This window comes from Hirundo rustica, chromosome 10 (genome assembly GCF_015227805.2).
Source record: "Hirundo rustica isolate bHirRus1 chromosome 10, bHirRus1.pri.v3, whole genome shotgun sequence".
NCBI classification, from domain to species: Eukaryota; Metazoa; Chordata; class Aves; order Passeriformes; family Hirundinidae; genus Hirundo; species Hirundo rustica.
This window is the reverse complement of record NC_053459.1, coordinates 5820762-5839111: the sequence shown is the minus strand read 5'-3', so window position 1 is coordinate 5839111 and position 18350 is coordinate 5820762. Positions and strand designations below refer to the sequence as shown.

The 18350-nt window shown below is 52.4% G+C and overlaps 2 protein-coding genes across 3 annotated transcripts in view; one reads left to right on the top strand and one right to left on the bottom strand.

Moving 5' to 3' along the window:
• The first annotated feature begins 201 nt into the window (after positions 1-201).
• The window catches only part of EPHB1 (EPH receptor B1), an 85777-nt gene continuing 67628 nt past the window's right edge, over positions 202-18350 (top strand). The window contains exon 1 of one of the 2 annotated variants that reach the window (XM_040073936.2): positions 202-360. Coding sequence is in view for 1 of the 2 variants with exons in the window: in XM_040073935.2 (XP_039929869.1) it covers positions 9311-9368 (58 nt within the window). In the remaining variant the exon portion in view is untranslated. Of the gene's footprint in view, positions 361-9248; positions 9369-18350 lie in introns of those variants that run through there. The other variant, XM_040073935.2, reaches the window with a different exon arrangement.
• LOC120757191 (proline-rich protein 2-like) lies at positions 6879-9254 on the bottom strand. Its single transcript, XM_040074350.1, has 2 exons — positions 8372-9254; positions 6879-6937 (listed from the first exon to the last, which is right to left on the bottom strand). The coding sequence occupies exons 1-2, from the start codon at positions 9252-9254 to the stop codon at positions 6879-6881; spliced, it is 942 nt and encodes a 313-aa protein (XP_039930284.1).

Here is an 18350-nt window from a genome sequence, read left to right as displayed (position 1 = left end):
TGAGGAAGAGCTGGAGGTAGGACAATAGGGAGAGGTGGTGAGAGGTGGTGCCCAATGTCTGTGGGTGTTCCCCAGCAAAGCTCTCCAGCTGCAGAGGAGCCCTGCTAGGAAGAAATGAGTCTCAGCTGCCATGTGGCTGCAGGATAAAGAGGGGCCAGGTGAGATGCAGGAGGTTCTGAGTAGCTGAAATGATGCTTATTGCCTCCTCTGGCAAAGTAGGGGCCTTTTGTTCCTTCCACCAGAGTAGTGGCTGGAGCTGGCTGTGTGCTCCACTGCCCTGAGCCTGAGTGGTATGGCTGAGCTGCCAGTGAGCCCTTGGGACGTCACAGCCTACCCTTGATGGGAGATGTCTTCTGCCAGGTACCCTCCATTTGTCCTCTTTTGCCACCACAAAATTCTTACCTGCCCTCTTCTTCAATCCATTTTGGGGAGTGATCTTGTATTGGCGCACAAGGGGCCCATCCACTTGTCTATGCTTGTGCTGTGAGCCTGAAGCTCTGAGAACACACCTAGAAATGTCATCTAAAAATAATGAGATTAATGATCCTCACTGAAAGTCAGACTCTTGCATTCCTAGAGAGTGTGATGGAAACAGTAATGGGAACTCTTTTCCAGTGGGCAGGAATGCTTGTTTCTAGCTAACCAAGAATGAGCTGCAAGCCAGTCAGGAGACAGCTTGCCACAGCCTCATTTGTGGGGAAAATCCACCTTTTTTGGTCAATATTTAGCTTCTGGCAGACAGCAGAGCAGTGGCTCTGAGGGATGTTGGCCCATGATATCCTAGTGATGCTCAAGGAAGCATGTGCCTGGGGGAAGGTGTCTACCTTGTCCTAACAGACCTGCTGCCTTTCCCGGCCCAGCTGGGGAAAACAGAATTTCTCCTTCTTTCTTTTTCTGGTTTTTATCTTTTTGGACCAGATGAAGTTAAGGACTCCCTTTCCTGCTCTGCACAAGGGGATCTGGATGTGCTTCCTTCCATATCTCCAGTTCACTTGCCTAGGTTCTTGTTGGTGTCTCACATTGTCTAGAAATCTCTGTTATTTACCAGGAACATGGAGATTTATGCAGGACAATGTCAGATTCTGTGTAATAAATTTGCCAAGAGTTTTTTTTTTTTTTTTTTTTTTTTTTTTTTTTTTTAAACATTACCAGCAACTTGTAACCTCTGTAAAATCAGTAATGATTTAGCTGTAAAGGGTTTGCTGTAGCGTCCTTCAGACATGAAATGAGCAAATGACATTGGAGGCTGGCAAAGTGAAATGGGGATTCATTCCTTTTCCCAGAACGGGGCTCACTTGTGGACAAATTGGCAGGAGACCCGAATATATTAAATGGGCAAAGCAGGCTTTGGAAATTAATCATTTCCTATTAATGAGGAAGGTCCTGCACTCCTGCATGCCTGCAGGGAAGGAGAGCAGTGCAGGGAGGATGTGCGCCAGCCCCTGCAAATGTCTGGGGTCACCTACGGTGCGTACAGAGCATCTTGCGTCCGGGCCACCGGGTGTTTGCCCGAGTTCCTTGTTTGCCATTGCTTTCCTGGGTCGGGTTTTGTTTCTTTCCAGCGGCAGCCGCCCGTGCGGAGCCCCAGTGCTGCCGGCTGCTGACCTCCAGAGGTTGGTGAGGGAAAACCTCGGCCACCTGCGTGGCCCGAGGGGACTCGGGGTGCTGCTCCCCAGCCCGGGCAGCGGCGAAAGGGGGTATCTGGCCGCAGGCCTGGCTGATGAGTAAGTGGGGAGAGGAGATGGCTGCTCTGGGTGAAGCCTTGAGCAGCTCTCCTCGCTCGGGTGCTCCCCGAATATGTACCAGCCAGGGGCCCGTTCCCCAGTCTGAGGGATCCACGCAGATCCATGGCCGGATCTGGCCGCTGTTGCTCAGGCTTGGGGGATCTCGGGGTGCGCTGAGACTGTAGGATTGAGGACAGACCGTCCCAGGAAGCCGTGCTCGGGTGTGGAGTTTGAGGCCCACCTCAAATGCTGCTCCGTGAGAAGGTGCTGCTGAGCTGCTTCTTCCTCGGTCCGTGCCCTGGAGCCAGGGGTGTGCAGCCTGGAAAGGGGGCTGGGATGAGCTGTGGCACGCACGGCAGAAATGCCTGCAGAGAGGCGGCATATGTGTTCAGGCTTCATTAGGACAATTTCCTCTGTAATTGAAGAGCTGCCTTGCTGCTGTATTGCCCGTTCCTGGTGAGGACTGTCACTGTCCCCAGCTGGCTGAAGCCACCCCAAGTGCAAAGCTGGCAGAGGGTTGGAGAGCACAGGATGCTGCTCAGGTGGGGATTGTCCTCATGCCCACAATGAAACAATCTGGTCACAAATGATGGTCTTACACAAACTGTTATATCACATGACAGCTAATTTTCAGAATTACCTCTGAATAAGTTTCAAGTTTTGGCTGAAAGATCTCTTTTAGCTTCCTTTTTTCTTTTTTTTTTTTTTTTTTTTAGTCCAAATCCAGATTTTCTGTAACCTGGTATTTCTAAGTGGAAATAATTTGATGTCCTTATTGACTTTTTAAAAATAGAAATACAACTAGCAATTAAAAGCCTTTTTTTTTTTTTTTTCTTTTTTTTTTCCCTCCAGACTCTGATCAAAAGTCTTTGCAGGTTTTGATCAAAAATGTCTGATTTTGGTTTAAAAAAAAAAGCTTTTGTGGTGTTTTTTCTTCCCCCACCTGTATCGGGCCCACTCTGTTCTCCTCCTGCTTCCACTTAGACAAAAAGAAATAACATTTCCACAGGCTCAGTCAGCCTCAAAGAGTCACTTATTTAAAGGGAGGAAGAATATTGTGATGTTTCACTGCCCGTTTTTGGATTCTGTGAAGGAATTTCATCCCCTCCCAGTTGCCACGTCTCTGGCATCCCTCCCAGATCTGAAGTCTCTGGAGGATGGAGGCAGAATTATCTCTGAGCTTTGCAGCTGCCAGATGTTAACCGATGAAATAGCAGCCTCGATGCTTCCCTCCACTCTGGGTAAACCTCTGCCTGGCTGCCCTGTTTGAAATGCAAAACTTCCTCAATTCCTTCTTGAAGGGTTCTTGATGTCTCCTGCCAATCAAGCCTGGCAAGGACTCCCTTCATCCCTCTTCCAGCAGCCTGCTTTAAGAATTGCACTTGTGTGTGGCTCTGCAGAGTGCCTGGACATCCTGAGCTGTGGTGTGGAGGGGTGGGAGCTGAGGCTGGGGCACTTATCCTATCCCTGGAAGTTACTCCTTCCTGTCAGAAAACACAGTCTTCCTCCCCTCCCTGGATGGAGATTCATGGAACAGAGCTAGAGATGTGCAGGTGACTGGCAGGCTTATCACAGAATCACTGAAGTTGGAAAACACCTCCAAGATCATCGAGTCCAAGCTGTGATTGATCCCCATCTTGTCATCCAGCCCCGAGCTCTGAGTGCCACATCCAGGAGTTCCTCAGACACCTCCTGGGACACCTCTAAACCTTTCTGCACAGCCCTTTCTGATGCCTGACCACCCTTACAGTGAAGAATTCCTTCTGATGTCCAGCCTGAGCCTTCCCTGGCACAGCTTGAAGATGTTTCCTCTTGTCCTGTCCCTGCTCCCTGGGAGCAGAGCCTGCTGAGTTGTAGAGAACAAGAAGGTCCCCCCTGAGCCTCCTTTTCTCCAGGCTGAGCCTCCCCAGCTCCCTCAGCTGCTCCTCATATGACTGTGAGCTCCTGCCTGGGCAGGAGGATGTGCATGATGGAAACCAGGACGTGGCATCTCGTGGTCTTGGCAGCTGATCCCTTGGGAGTGGCTGTGGGAAGGGCTGCCTGGCTATTGCCAACTGCCCTGTGGAACCTGTGATCCCCGTTCAGAGGGGCCCAAGGGCACTGCTGGAGCAGTTCAGATGTGTCCCTGGGCTATCAAAGCAGTGGCTTGCTAAAGACCTGTTTGGGGAGGCAGGTTTCTCTTCTGAGAGGTGAAATGATCAAGACAGAACTTGCTGTGTGAGGTTTGGTGTGTGCAGGGAGGCCAGGGGGATGCAGCAGGTCCTTTTGGCCTTCACTTTCTGTGTCTGAGACTGATGATCGATACAGCAGGAGGAGGCTGCGATGCCTGCAGAGACATTCACTGGCTGGTTTGTGTGACTAGTGGGTTTTGGGCCTTGAATATTCCTGGTTTTGTTTCTTTTACCGGGGAAAAACTGCTGTTAGCGCCCTGGTGATGCCAGCAGTACCAGGCACTTGTGCACTCTGTGCAAGTGTGCAGGACACATGCTCTTGCCCTTCAGTGCAATCATCCATGTAATTACCCTGTGAGTGATAGGATCGGGGGGAAAAAATCATATTATCCTTATGATAGCATTCATGGGCCCATTGATCAAGGTGACAATTGGAAATTAATCACGATAAAGCAGGAAAAAATGGTAAGTTTCCTGTGTATGAGGTGAGCATCTGATCCAAGCCAGCTTTCCAGACTCTGATGTGGGATTTCAGTAGGAAAATATCTGAATGGGACCCTGAAGCAGCAGATATGGAGCGGGCTGGACCATTCTCCCTTCTCCCTCCTTCTTTGGATGGGCTTGCACCTTAAAAACTTCCCACCCTTTGTGTGCTTCCACATATGGGAACATGGCTCAGACTGCAACAAACCAAACGTTGTGATAAAGTGAAAATCTTGTGGCAGGTTCCCCTCCCTGCTATTTTTTTTTTTTTAAGCTTCCAAAGATAAATTACATTTCGCTTCAAGATAATGAAATTTCTTTGGAGGAGCGACATATTTTTCTGTAGCTTTTGCATTTGGAACATGAGGAGAGTTTTTATTTTAAATCTCCATTGAAAGTGTTTGTCTGTCTATATTTTGCTTTCTTCCTTGTGAATGTTCTGACTTCACAGAGCTAGCAGGGACCTGGAGATGGAGTATTTCTGTCACTTATTATAGCTTGTCTTGGCAAAAAATTTAATCTTTGGATTTTTTTTTCCCCATCCTAAAGAAATGAAAGTTGAAGCCAGATTAGAAACAGATAAAAAGATGTCATCTATCCTCAGACAAAGGAGTTTTTGTTTTTCTCTTTTGCATTTGCCTTTGTTAATCCTCTGCCTTCAAAGGGAACAAAGAGATTCTTCCACCTGGAGATCCTAGGAAGGAAAGGGAAAAGAGGAGAAAGTGGCACGGCTGATCTGTGCTTGTGTTGTCCCAGGGCTGGCAGGTCTGCTGGGATTTGCAACTGAGTGTTGCCCTGAAAAACCCATTTAAGAGGAAAAGCCAGGTAGCAGAAATTGCAGCATCTGTGAATCAAAGCGAATTCTTTAGCTCTTAAAGGAACTTGCTGATCTTTATCTGTCTTTGCTCTCCGGTGCTAGAGGAGCAGGCATCTCTGTGGCAGTGTGGAGGGGAGGATGTGGCGTGTCCATCCTGTTACATGGTGCCTGGTGTTGCACCAGAGCTGCCTGAACACTGCTCCCACCAGTGATTAATATGTTCTCAGGCACCGAGAGGCTCGAGGCACTTGGCACTTCACTGTCTCCTATTTTGGAACTTAATAAACAGAATATTCCACCAGATGAACCTGCAATTTATCTTTCTGTACTGCGCAAGGAGTTACTCTGTGGCCCGGCTCAGGCTGTGTCTCTTGCCCAGGGAATTAATAGACTCTTCCATACCCCAGCTCCCTCTGTTCTCACTCTGGTTGCCAAATTAACCTTCATCTCACCTACTTTTTTCTTTACGTCTCGCTTCAATTTAGTCCTCCAATTGTTCACATGACAAAGGAGTTGTCCTTCCTACAGCTTCTTCTGCTCTGATAAGACACCTGAATTTTCAGTAAATGCCTAGAGAGGACAATAACTTCTCTCCCTCCTCTCTCCCTTCAGCTTCCTGATGGTATTTAAGCCCAGAAGTCTCCCTGAGGTAATTTCCTCTGGGAGAACTGTAAGCAGTTTGGGCTGCACTGTGCCAAGTGGCTGAGTTGTGCCTTGAATACGCTGAACATTTAATGCTGCTAATTAATGTTATTACATCATATTACATTTATTTGGACTAGCAGGAAGGGGTTCAGCTGCCCAGGAGGTGCTGCAGGGGCTGGATGCTGCTTGCCAGCATTGCCCTTGTTACCTGTCTCACCTGGCTCTTGTGTGGTGCACACCAGACAAGTCTGGAATGCTGGAATATTGAAGGGATCTGCCTCTCTTATCAGGGAGAGGATTTACCAGCTCCTCAGGCTTTGACTCTCGGGAGGATGCTGTAGGTGCAGGCTTTTCCTCTACAATTAATGCACAGGCAAACTGCTGGGAGCAGCCTGTGCTGCCTTGGCAGGATTAGGGATGCAGGAGCAGTGCTCCTGCGCTGTGTGAAAAGCTTCCTGCCCTCCCTGCAGGCCTGGCCTCGGCTTGGAAAATAAACCGGATGTGTCACAGCTGCTTTAGCTCTGTGCTTGTCCTGGCTGTGGAGTCTCCGTGTCCTCTGCCACCTCTGCTGCTCCATGAGGCTGATGCAGGGGAGGTTTGTTTGTCCTTTATCCTGCTCTGAGCCGCTCCTACATTAGTGAGCGGCTCACAGGATTCTCCTGCCACCAAGGGCACCATCCCAGTGAGCTCCCAGTCTGAGCTGGGTGGTAGCCCTGGTGCAGGGCAGGAGCCTTGGTCACCCCCACCTACTGTCACAGGAGATGTCAGGCTCCCAGAGTGTGAGCTTGCTGTTTCCCAGCTTGAAGAATTTGGGGTGACCCCTCCAGAGCCTCCCTTGTAGCATGGTTGCTGCCACCAGATGCACAAGGATGGCCTGGTGGGATTCATGTCTGTGCTTCAGCTGGCCCTGTCACAGACAGTGTGGTGGGGATGAACGGGGACTGGCGCAGGCTGTGACCCCTCTGCTCTCAAAGGTGGTTACAATGGTTTTTTGAGAAGGAGATCTGTGCCATTCCATATAAGTCTTGATGCTTCCTTTCACTGGGATCCCAGATCTTCATCCTCCACAAAGGCTTTGGCATCGCCTGAAGCAGCATCTGAGAACAAAGGCAAAGCTGTTAATTAAGACAGAGCTAATTCTGGCAGCGGACTGCCGCCATCTCAATGTGCTGCGGGCTGTGAGCACAGAGGGACCGGCCGTGAACTCCGGGCACAGCACCGGCCAAAGCCTTCCCTCCGGGGGGCTGCTCTTGCTCTGAGCAGTCTGTGCCCCATGTCCTTCCCGCACAGGGGCCTGGTGGGCAGAATTGCAGGTTGCTGGTAGCCCAGAGGGTGATTTTGCCTTCTGTGGGGTGTTTGCCTCCCACACATGGCTGGTGCAGAGAGGAAAATAGAGCAAAATGTGCCCGAACCCCATCAGGCTTTAATGCCCTTGATGTGCCCTCCAAGGGGACACTGGTGGGCATTGTCTCTGGGGCAGATGGTGACAGTCTGACTGGGTGTGCAAGGAAGAGTGGCCCTGTGACAGGATGCTGCCACCTTCCCGCTTCCACCCCCAGATGGTACACGGCTTTTTTGGAGATGTGTCCTCCAGGAGAAGCAAAGCCTTGCTGTTGGGAGACTTGCAGCAAGGCTGACGGAACAGAAAACATTTTGAACAAACACAGCTGGCTTTCACCCAGCGCAGCCAACTCTTTGGCCAGCTGAAAAGAAATCAGAAGAATATTGATGTATTATCCTTTTTTTTACCCTACAGAAATTGTCAGGCTTTTTTTGGTCAAATGTTAGTTTCTGAATGCAAGGTTTTCAGTTGATAACTATTATTTGGGAGGAAACCCCCCCCCGCCAAAATGAGGCACTTCTCTGGGTAACTCACAGGCTCAGCTCTTCGCCTCTTGTATTCTCAAACGATTAACATTTTTTTGCTTTGCACATCATGAATATTCTATACTTGAGCTGTTACTGAGTTGTGCTAGATCAGATAAATAACATGGTGTTGCTTTTATGGCAGACTGGATAAAGATGCAAATAATACTGACATTTACTTCACAGTTTTCTTTCTGTGATCCTCTGAGTGAGTAAACTGGATTGCTGAGATATTCATGGGAAGGAAATGAAGAAGGGTTGTCAAGATGAAAGCAAATTTCCTTAAAACTTAGCCAGAAGGTTCTTGGCAATTTTTTCTGTTATTTGCTCAGCTGAATAGGAGCTGCTTGAAAATATATTTTGCACAACCGCAAAAGAAAAACTCTTGTTCCCGTGGCACCGCCGACTGTTTTTTGCACGCTCTTTCCCTGAAAAGCTGACGATTTTCCAGCGTTCGGTGTGTCTGCGGGGTTTCTGGCCCCACCGTGGCGGCAGGAGTGTGGCCGTGACCCGAATGAGCCCTTGCTGCCTGCCCTGCCCGTGGCTGTTTTCCGTAACCCGCGTGTGCTTGGATGAGCGGATCCCTAAGGAGCAGGGCCAGGGTCAGCTTTGCTGTCGGCTGGGGAGCAGAGCAGCGGGGGATGCTGAGCTCTGCCCAGGCTGACCAGGGCCGTGCGTGGGGAGAGCGCGATCGGGCGAGCGTCCTTCTGGACGGTTCTTTTTGCAGGCCGTGGATGTAGATTGCTCCTGGCTGGGCTTGTGAGTACCGGGGCACGGCCCTGGGCTGGCAGCGACGAGGGGCTGCTGCTGAGGGGTGCTGAGCATGCCGGTGTCCCCCGAGAGGGGCCGCTGCTCCCGTGTGCTCATTTGGCCGCGGCATCCGGAGCGATGCCCAGCGCAGGGTGAGCGCGGTGGAGGCGAAGGCAGGAGGATGAGAGGGGCGCCCCGCGTTGTGTCCGACCGCGGCCGCAGCGTCTGAACCTGAGGGGAGCGCTCATGCTGGGAGCGGCTGGGCAGAGGGGCCACGTCTCTGTGGGGCTGCCGGTTCGCTCCAGATTCCTTTTGGGGTGGGGATGAGAGAGGGGAGCGGGACTGCGGCAATGTGATCCCCCTGGCGCGTCCCCGCTGCTGTCCCCGCCCGTGCTCCGCCGCGTCCCGGCTCTGAGGGGGCCGGGTCCGCCCCGTCGTGGGTCCCGCTGAGGGGAGGCACGGCGTGAGGGAGCGTCCTCGCGCCGCCAGAGGGCGCCGTCGCCCTTCGCACGGGCGCGCGCGGCTGGCGGGGGCGTGTCCGAGGCGGGGCGCGGCGCGGGGATTGGCGGGGCCGAGGCGGGGGCGTGGCCAGGCGGGCGCGGGGATTGGCGGGGCCGAGGCGGGGGCGGGGCCGGGCGGCGGCGGGGGCCGGCGGCGGCGTGGCCGCGCGCGCCACTCTCGGCGGCGATGTGACCCGGGCGGGCGGGCAGCGGCACCGGCACCGCCACCGGCCCGTCCCGTCCGCGGCCCCGGCCCGCCCTGCCCCGGAGCCATCCGGCCCGCGGACGCACCCCCCATGCCCGCTCACGGCCGCCCGCCGGTAGCGGCTGACGCCTGCGGGGCCCGAGGAGGCGATGGCTGTGGATCTGGTGGTGCTGCTCTGCCTGGCCGCCGCCGCGGCCGCCGTGGAAGGTGAGCGGCGACCGGGACTACCGAGAGCGCGTGGGATGTTGAGCCGAGGGTCCCTGCGCCGCCCGCGGCGTCTGCAGCTGGTGAGCAGGCGGGGAGCGACTCCCCCGCCGTAAGGCACCGGCACGGGGCTGGATCATAGCCCCGTGGCCCCGGCCTCTTGTGCCAGCCCGGGTTACCTGGCCCGGGGGCGGTGCTGGCAGCCCGTGTCCTCGGAAGGGGGCCGGGGATGGAGGAGGGAACCCGCTCGCATCCCTGTGGGGCGAGCTCCGGCTCGGCTCCCCTTCCCTGCGGAGCTCTGCTTGGGGCCGCCGTGGGGTCACCTCCGAGGTCCCTTCTGGTCCCCGGGGCCGCGGTGGGGCCGTCTCCGGAGTCCCGACTGGGTCCCCTCTGGTCCCGGGGGCCGTGGTGGGGCCGCCTCCGTGGGCCGTGGCGGTGCGTGGAGCCGCCTCTGCCAGCCTCGGCGGAGGATGGATGCGCCGGGAGCCGTGGGCAGGTGGTCTCCGTTTTGGGGGATGAACTGAGCCGGGGAACGCTTGGCCCGGCCACGGAGCCACGGAGCAGGTGCGTGCTCCTCCTCTCAGCACGGTCCGTGCCAGTGGTCTGGGATCTTTTCCCCATCTCCCGCTTGGTCGTGGGCTTTTCTGGGCAGCAGGAAGGTGCCTGCAGCCAAGACCCAGGCTCCGGGCGGTGGGCCTGGTGGGACAGCCAGCCCGCCCCAGCCTTGGTGCTGTGTCGCTGCTCCGTGGCCGGCATGGCTCTCCAAGTATCGCTTCGATTATTTTTTTTTTTCGTTTTATTTTGCCACCGCCGCCTTTCTTGCTGGCACAGCAGCAGCTCGTGGCAGGGGTTGCGGAGCGCTGGCTGCGCGCAGGGGCCGTGGTGCAGCCCCTCGGCCGTGAGCAGCGAGAGACACGCGGGTGGGGGGGATGATGCTCAGGGTCTCACACCGCTGGGCCTTTCTCGGGGGGTGTCAATATGAGTGCGGTTGTGGCTGATCTGGAAGCTGTCAGAGATGGCAGGAGATTCCGGCTCAGCGCCGGGCAGCGAGGAGCTGCTTCAGGAGCTGGAATGCTGCTCCGATGGGGTTTGGCCACAGCTCCTCTCCTCTCGCCAGCAGGCCCGCTTGATGCAGCATCTCCTTTCTGCCGGCTTTTGGCTGACACACGTGTTTGCTTTTCGTATTTCTTGGGCTGCCTCATGACATCTCTGTAGGAATACCTGGAGGTGGGAGTGCTGGTGCCATGCCGAAACGTGATGCAGCGAGCGCGCGTTTGCTCGGTGGCGAGGCTGCACGTGAAAAGCCAAGACCTGTTAGCAGCGCTTCGCTCGCCGCCGTTTGCAGCGTCAGCGGCTTGAGGCGCTGCTGGAATTGCGGCTGGATGGGAGACTTTGGTTCCCTCCTGGTCTGAGGGCACTCCTGGGTGTCACCCAGGGGTTCCCCAGCTTGCCGGAGCTCTCCCCGGGAGCACTGGCAGAGTCAGTGTCCCTACCCAGGACCGAACCTGATGAGGGTGGTGATATTTGTACTCTGCTGAGGAAGTTGCTTGGATAGTAAAGTAATATCCTGGGAGAGAGCTCAGATTTCAGGGAAAATTTTGGATGGGGCATTTCTGAGGTAGAGCAGTTGAATCTGATTTGTACTTAAGACGAGAGTCTAGTGATGTGGTCGTATAAAGAAAATGCCTTTCTATGGCGTTTATTTAAACGTTACTGAATCTCTTGATACAGAGATTGAATTTGCTAGATTGAGACGTGGTTTTCTCTAATGGATGTGGACCATCTCCTAGGACCTGCCCTACCCTGAGGTCTGGCTTTTCCCCTGGAGCATCAGCGAGGCTGGATTATCCGGCAGCATTCTCTGACAGCACGGCAAAGCCACGGCTGGTGCCCTGCTCTGCCCTGGGCTGCAGGAGCAGCTGAGCCAGGGGTGGCTCCCTGCATCCCAAATCAGCCAACGAGACAAAAAGTCTTTTTTCTGTGATGGTGGGGGAGGCGTCTGGGGGTCTGGACCCGGCTGGAATGGGAGGAGGATGCAGCTGGGGTCAGGGCACGGGCTGCCTCCAAACCACCCTCGTTATTCTCCGTAAAAAACCCTGCCAACTCATTGCCTGCGGCACGCAAACCTGGAGGTAATAGAGTCACTTATCTGACTTTTTTAATGGTTCCTTGATTTTTTACTAAATCCTGGGGCTTTGCTGACCCTTCTGCTGGACATCTGTAGTAATTTTAAAATTTTTTTTGTGGCTGGCAAAGAGGGAGAAGGATGTGAGAAGATGACAGCACCAAATACACTGTCTGTCCCACACCCTGCAATCACTCAGGAGCTGCTTGCGTGCTCTCTCTCTCGTGTTAGCTGAACCAAATACAATCCATTTAGCATATAGAGAGGGTGGTAATGGACTGATGTTACGTGTTTTAACTCGAGTTGGAGCTGTTGGTAGGTCAGATGGGCTGATGACCATTTCAGTGCAGCTCCTCCGTGTGCTCTGTTTCACCTGCCTGCCTTGCTTGCCTCTCCAGCATCTCCCTGCCTCACACCCGCTCTTTGAAAATCCAGTTTTTTCTCTCTGTGCTTGCAGCCCCACGGTAAGCAGACCACAGGAGGGAGGTGAAAAGCCCTGCTTGAGGCTGGTGAATCTGGCTTAGCTTTTCTTACCCTGCTTATCCACCGGCTTCAGAACTGCCAGCTGGGAGAGGAGCAGGGATGGGGTTTGACTGGAGAGCGACGTCCCTGGCTCTCACTCCGTGCGTGCTGCCTGCCCCGGGCACCGGCTCTCCTCCCTCTTGGCTCGGGTTGCACGCATCTGTTGCAGGCATCCTTTGGTGCTTGTGCCGGGCAGGCTGAGAGCCGCCGTGCTGCCTTTCCCTCGGCACCAGCACCCTGTGCGCTCCCACCCCTGGCCCAGCTGCTCCCCCTGAGCTGAGCCCTTCTCAAGGAGAAGCTAGGAATAAGTCTTCAGGAGGGAATTTCCAAGTGTGAGCGGTAACCTTCGTGGGAATTTGCAAGTGCTACTATTCAGCTGTCCCTTTACTCTTGCTTTCTTTGCTCAAACTGAGGGGAAAAAGAAAGCCCTAAGGGAAAAACCCTTGTTCTTGGCATGATAAGTGAGCCCAGATCTTGTCAGCCTGAAGGGAAAGTGTTTTGTTAAGTCATGGAGAAGGTACCCGACACTGCAGGTGCTTATGTTCCTTTTTGGTGTTTTTTTTTCTTCATGGTGGATTTTTTTTTTTTTTTTTTTTTTTTTTTTTTTTTTTTTTTTTTTTTTTTTTTTTACTATTTCCCGGTATCTCTGCTCATGGAGAAGGTGGGGACTGTGTTTTCCTGCTCTTTTGGATATTGGAGTGCTGCATGTTCTCCCATGTGTTAAGTGTCCCTGACTGCCGTGGCGTGAGCTGCCAGAGGGTTTGCAAGGTGTCCTCTCACCCATTCTGGGTATAGCTCCTGACACAATAGGACAGAATAAACCCTTTCCATTAGCCTCAGAAATCAGAAGAGAATACGGATGTTTGATGATGAAAGAGGCTAAATATGCTTGTCTGGATCTGGATCCAGGCTACGGTGCTGAGTTATAGATGTTTGTAGCAGAGATGGGTTCTGTAAGCTAAAGAAATGCTCAGATTTGATGAAAAGGGGGAAATGGTACCTGGAGCAATGGGTAACCCAATGCTAATCAGCAAAGTTTTGGAGGTCCCGGTCCTGGTGCAGCATGCGTGCTGTGGGATGAGGCTGATGGAGGTGATGCTCAGAGCGAGGCTGAGGCTCTTGTGTGTGCACTGCACTGGCTGAGTCCAGCCAGCTCCAGGGGGCTTTTTTACCTCTCCCGGCTGTGGGTACCCCAAGCTCAGCACACATGGAAAGGGCTTCCTGCAGGAACCCCAAAACTGTGATGCTGCCCAAAGGGCGCTGTGGTGCTTTGTTCCCTCTGAACAGATGGCGTTGGTGTGAGGAGTCATTTAACAGCACAGCAAGGCTGGGTAAATACTTGGGGTTGCAGAAGGGAATGCTTTCCCCAAATATTCATTAAGATTTGAAAGTGCATTTCAATTTGACCTTGTTCTGCTGCAAACAGCTCTCAAGGATTGCACGCATCAATGCTTGGGCAAGGCAAATGTTAAGGTTGGATGCTGGCCGGGTGGCAATTTGGGAAGGCATCTCCTCTGCTGGAAAGGTTAGGAGGTTGGAGCGAGTGCTGCTTACAGAGGCCCCAGGTTGGTGTGGGAGCAGAAGGGTGTGGAAGGGGATGGAGCGATGGCAGAGTAGTGTCAGGAGAGAGCTGGCGCCTTGTGTGGCCCCTGGACTCTGAGCTGGTTATTGCATTGTTCAGCTTTTAAGGGTAAATCCGCAGTCGTTCCAAAAATGAGCAGCTTGAGAGGCTGCCTGGGAGTGTGCCGGGAAGGGAACGGGCACAGAACGGGTGCAGACAGCAGGTAGAGGCAACACAGCCCTTTCCTTAGGGACAGTGGGAACAAACTCTTCCCCAAATCAACTCCACAGCTTTCCAGATAAGTGGCAAGCGTGGATGGGCTCCCTCCTTCCCTGTAAATGTTGCTCGCAGCCGCAGCTGAGTTTTTGGAGCTCTGTTATTTTGGTCACCATCCATTTTCCCACCAAGTCACATCATGAGAAATAGTGAGAAAAACAGGACACGTGTTTTGTAGGCACGAAAGGATCTGTGCTCTATTTATTTATTTCTCACAACTTTTGAATTATTAAAGTGCGTTCAGGGGAGATTAACTTTTTGCTCAATATTTATTATTGTTTCATTTCCCTGAAAGTTGGAGCTACGAGAGCTTTGATGAATGGGCTGGAGGGGTCTGTAGTTTCTCTGTGGCTAATCTAAATACGTCCGTATCCTTTGCTGAAAAGCTAATTTGTAATTTCCTATGGTAATGCTGCTTAGTGAATTATAATGATACACCAGGGCCTGCTTTTCATCCCGGCCCTCTGTCAGGGGAATAACGCTACCACTGGAAAATGGTGTGAAACCTGGAAACTGGCCATTAGTCCCCTAAATTTTTGGTGTAATAACAGGAATCCAGAAAGCCTGTGCACCATCTGGTGTGTTTTCTCTCGTTGGGGCTGGAGAGCATCCGTCTGCCCCCAGGTTGGTTCCAGGCATGGGAGGGGTGCCCTGTGCTGATGCCACGACCTGTGGGTTTGCGTCAGCGACCAGAGCTGGATGGTGCACGCAATCCCCGCTTCTGGAAACCTCTCCCACCACCCCAATTATAACCAAGTGTTATCAGTCTTTTGAATAATTGAAGAGGCTTTCTGTTGAATATTTAATTACAATAATATTTGGTTAGCAGGGGTTGTTGGGCTCAGTTTGTGCAATTGAGAATTGCTGCAAGAAAGGCTGTTAGAAGAAAATGTTGTTGTCTATGATCATTGATTTATCTTTTTTTTCTTTTTAAGCTAATCAGTTACTTAGTTGAAATTGGTTAATTAGCTCAGCTCCATTAAGATTCTTTGGCATTTAAACTTGATGTTTCTAAATAATTGTAGTTTTGCCTGCTAAGCCCACAACCCAGGGTGACCTAATTACTATTAAAGCAAGATGTGCTTTGGTCTGGCTTTAATAAGTTCCTGCTGGGAGCCCCGCAGTGAAAAATCACAGAGGCAACAGTTCAAAGGGGAAGGGGCTTGTGCTGAGCCCTGGACAAGGAAGATGAGTGTCCTTCAGCCTCACTTCTCCCAACCTAAGCCAGGGATGCTCTTGGTTTGGGAGGAGGGGAGTCCCAGAGCATCCCATGGCTGACATTTCCATACTGTGCACAGTGGACAGTCATGGCAAGCAGTCGTTTGAAGGAGGTGAGGGTCAAGATTGAGGGCCAAGGTTTTAGTTAACTGATGAGTGTTATTTTGCTTTTATTTTCTCTTCTCAGTCATTCCCCTTAATAAGCAGGATGAGTTCTTTCAAGGTCTTTCTGGATAGGGGGGAGAAAAAAAATGGTATTAAGTTAATCTTGGTGAGTTTTAACAGTATTAAGGTTATTTAGGTTATTGCTAAGATCTAGTGGAAGTTGTCCCTGCCCAAGGGGTAGGAATGAGATGATCTTTAAGGTCATTCCCAACCCAAACCATTCTGGGATTCTAGGATTTTATTTATTTATTTTATTTATTTAAAATTTGGAAATATCCAGGCCAAGTAATTAGTAAAGCCTCAGGTATGTGCTCATTAGTTAGCGAAGGAAATGTTTATTATCTGGGGAAGCATCCAGTCAGGGTTACTGGTGGTTGGAGCTTATGAAGCTTTAATTGTTATGCAATGAGTAAATGTGGAGGGTGGGAATAGGTAAGAGGCTGTGGAAATCCTCACTTCCAGGCTGTTTCCTGCCATCCTCCGATGGAGTTTTCATCACGACTTCAAAGGATTGTTTTATGATGCTCTCTCCTCAAAAGCCTTTCTCTCATCCCACCTGCCTCTCCAATGCACTGGTACCCAGTGTGCCACATCCCAGCAGCAACTGGGAACCAAGCTTGGGATAATTCAAACCCAGCCAGCATTTTCCTTGGATTGCTCCAAGCACAGCTGGGTTTTGGTGTCTTTGCCTGACTATAAATTATTTTTATGAGAGGATGGGCAGCTTAGCCCGCTGGATGCTCCCTGCTCCTAGCTCTGCTGTCTCCCAGGAAGCCTCTGAAGTCCTGCAAAGCCCAAGACCTGTTGCATGTCCACGTCTTTCCCTCCCTTTCTCTATTCCTGTTTGCAGGGTGGAGCAGGGGTATGCCTTCATATGTGTGACCTGGGGCAGTCACCTTCAACTCACTGCTTCTCCTTGAGCCCCAAAACCTGGGCAAACAGGGCTGCTGTGTGTGCTTTGAGCAGCAGGTCGATGTCCCCTTGCTCTCTCCCTGCCGTGGGGTGCTGTGGGTGACCTGGCACGAGACACCCAAAATGCAGCTGTGTGTGATGATGCTAGGGATACCCATACCCTGAGCTGGTGTTGATCACTTGTCTCCTGGTGCTGGAACCCCCACCACAGGTGGAGGGATGGAGCAGGGAATGGCAGTGTTTCAAGTTTTATGGAGGTTTTTTTCATTTCTTTCTCAGCAATCCGAGACCGGGGACGGGCCTTTGATTACTCGAGGCCTCTGCTTGCTTCAGCCACTTCCGTAGCTGCGGGTTGGAGCCGGCTCATTATCATCCTCACTAGGGCCCTGTTGATATGAGGATAATTGCATTTTGCTCAAAAGACATTAAATCACCGTGGAACAGGCAGAGGGGTGTGAATTGCATCTTCCCCGGGAAACCTGGGAACTCAGCAGAAGAGTTAAAAGGGAAGCACTGTTCCCAGGGGGCAGGAGGAGAAATGGGGCTAGCTGTGGGGGGCTGCTCTGGGCTCACTGGGCATTCCCTGCCCTCCGAGCGGGGGGAGCTGAGAGGGAGACAGCCTGATGTACTTGGTGTTTTCACCAAAAATCTGTAGCTTTTTATTTCCAAATGCCCAAGGAACGGCGTGGACATGTAGGGAGAGAGCACGAGTGGAGTGCTCTCGTAGTGCTCCATTTGGTGCTGGCTTTGCTTTTCATTTGAAACAAATGTGTTTGGAAGTAACAAAATTGTCACAATTGTACTGTCGGAAGTGCTTCTTGTAATGGTTTTGACTAGTCCAGGACGTTTTCCTCCCATGATGTGTCCATGGAGCTGGAGAGGGTGCTCCACAGGTGTGTTTGCCCTTAGCACGTGGCCACTCCATCCCTGCTCATCTGCTGTGATTATTTTTAATGCAGTTTTTATTTAGTCCTGGAAATTATGGGCCTGGCTGCAGGTGAACCTGGAGCACAGAGCTCTTCCCCAGCCTGTGGAGCTCACACAAATGAAGCTCCACACAAGTGGGTGAATCTCCTGGAGTTCTGTGGCCTTTGCTGCCTGTGCTTTGCTCCTTGAGTTTAAGTTGCTGGTGGGGGTCTAAGATGTTTGAGCCCATCAGGCTCTCAGCAGAGGCACTGTGAAGTCACATACAATGATGTTATTGTGACCAGGGATGGACTGCAAAGTGGTAATTTCTGGTTTAATGAAATAAAGGCGGATCAGTTCTGTACTGTGTTTCCTGGGGAGGGGTCTGTGGCTCCTTCAGCCGTTTGCATTGTTCCAGGTAACCTCCCTCTTGCTCAGTCAAGTGGAGAAGAGCAGCAGCTATGCAGGAATTAAAGGCATTAATGCCTTTTTCTTCGGGCCCAGCTCAGGTCGAGCCCTCTGTCTGTGGGCTGGCAATGCCCCCCAACCCCTGGATGCTGCAGCCAACTTGGCCAGGAGAGGAGGTGGCTGCTGGCTTTGGGAGCTGTAAGGGCACGAGCTAATTGTGTTCAGCGTCCCTCTAAAACTCAGCTTTTATTCTCGTGCCGTGCGTGGGTTATCACCGCGCCCGCGGGAGGGAGCCTGCTCAGAGCCTGGCTCCAGAGCCTGCTCAGAGCCATGAAAAGCTGCTCCTTAACTCTGGCTGAGGCAGAAGAAAAGGAGCTGCTTTGAGAAGGATGCTGCTTCCAGCCCCCTCCACCTCTCCTTTGTGTGCCAGCGCTGGACTCATCAGGGATGAGGAAATCCCTGCTTTTGCATGGTTGGGTCTTTAACTTGTGGGAAGATGGTCTGGCTGCCTCCCACCAGTGGGAACCACTTGGCAGCATCCCTGAAAACAGTCCAGCTGCCTCCCACCAGCAGGAACCACTCAGCAGCATCCCCAAAAATGGTCTGGCTGCCTCCCACCATCGGGATGCACTCACATCATCCCCAAGAGAATCTTTTGTTAATAAATCCCTGCAGCTCCCTGGCGAGGGGGCTTGGGGAGTGAGGGGTGGGTGCCCACCTTACCCTGTGCCCTGGTAACTCCTGTGTTTTCCCACTCTGGACCCCTCCTGGCTGGCCTGCGTGGTCACTCCCATCTCCTGAGTGGAGGTGGTTTGCAGCGAGGCATGTTTTTATTTTGTTCTTTAAAGCTTTGTGGCATACAGGGGAAAGTGGGATATCTTTGAACCGTTTA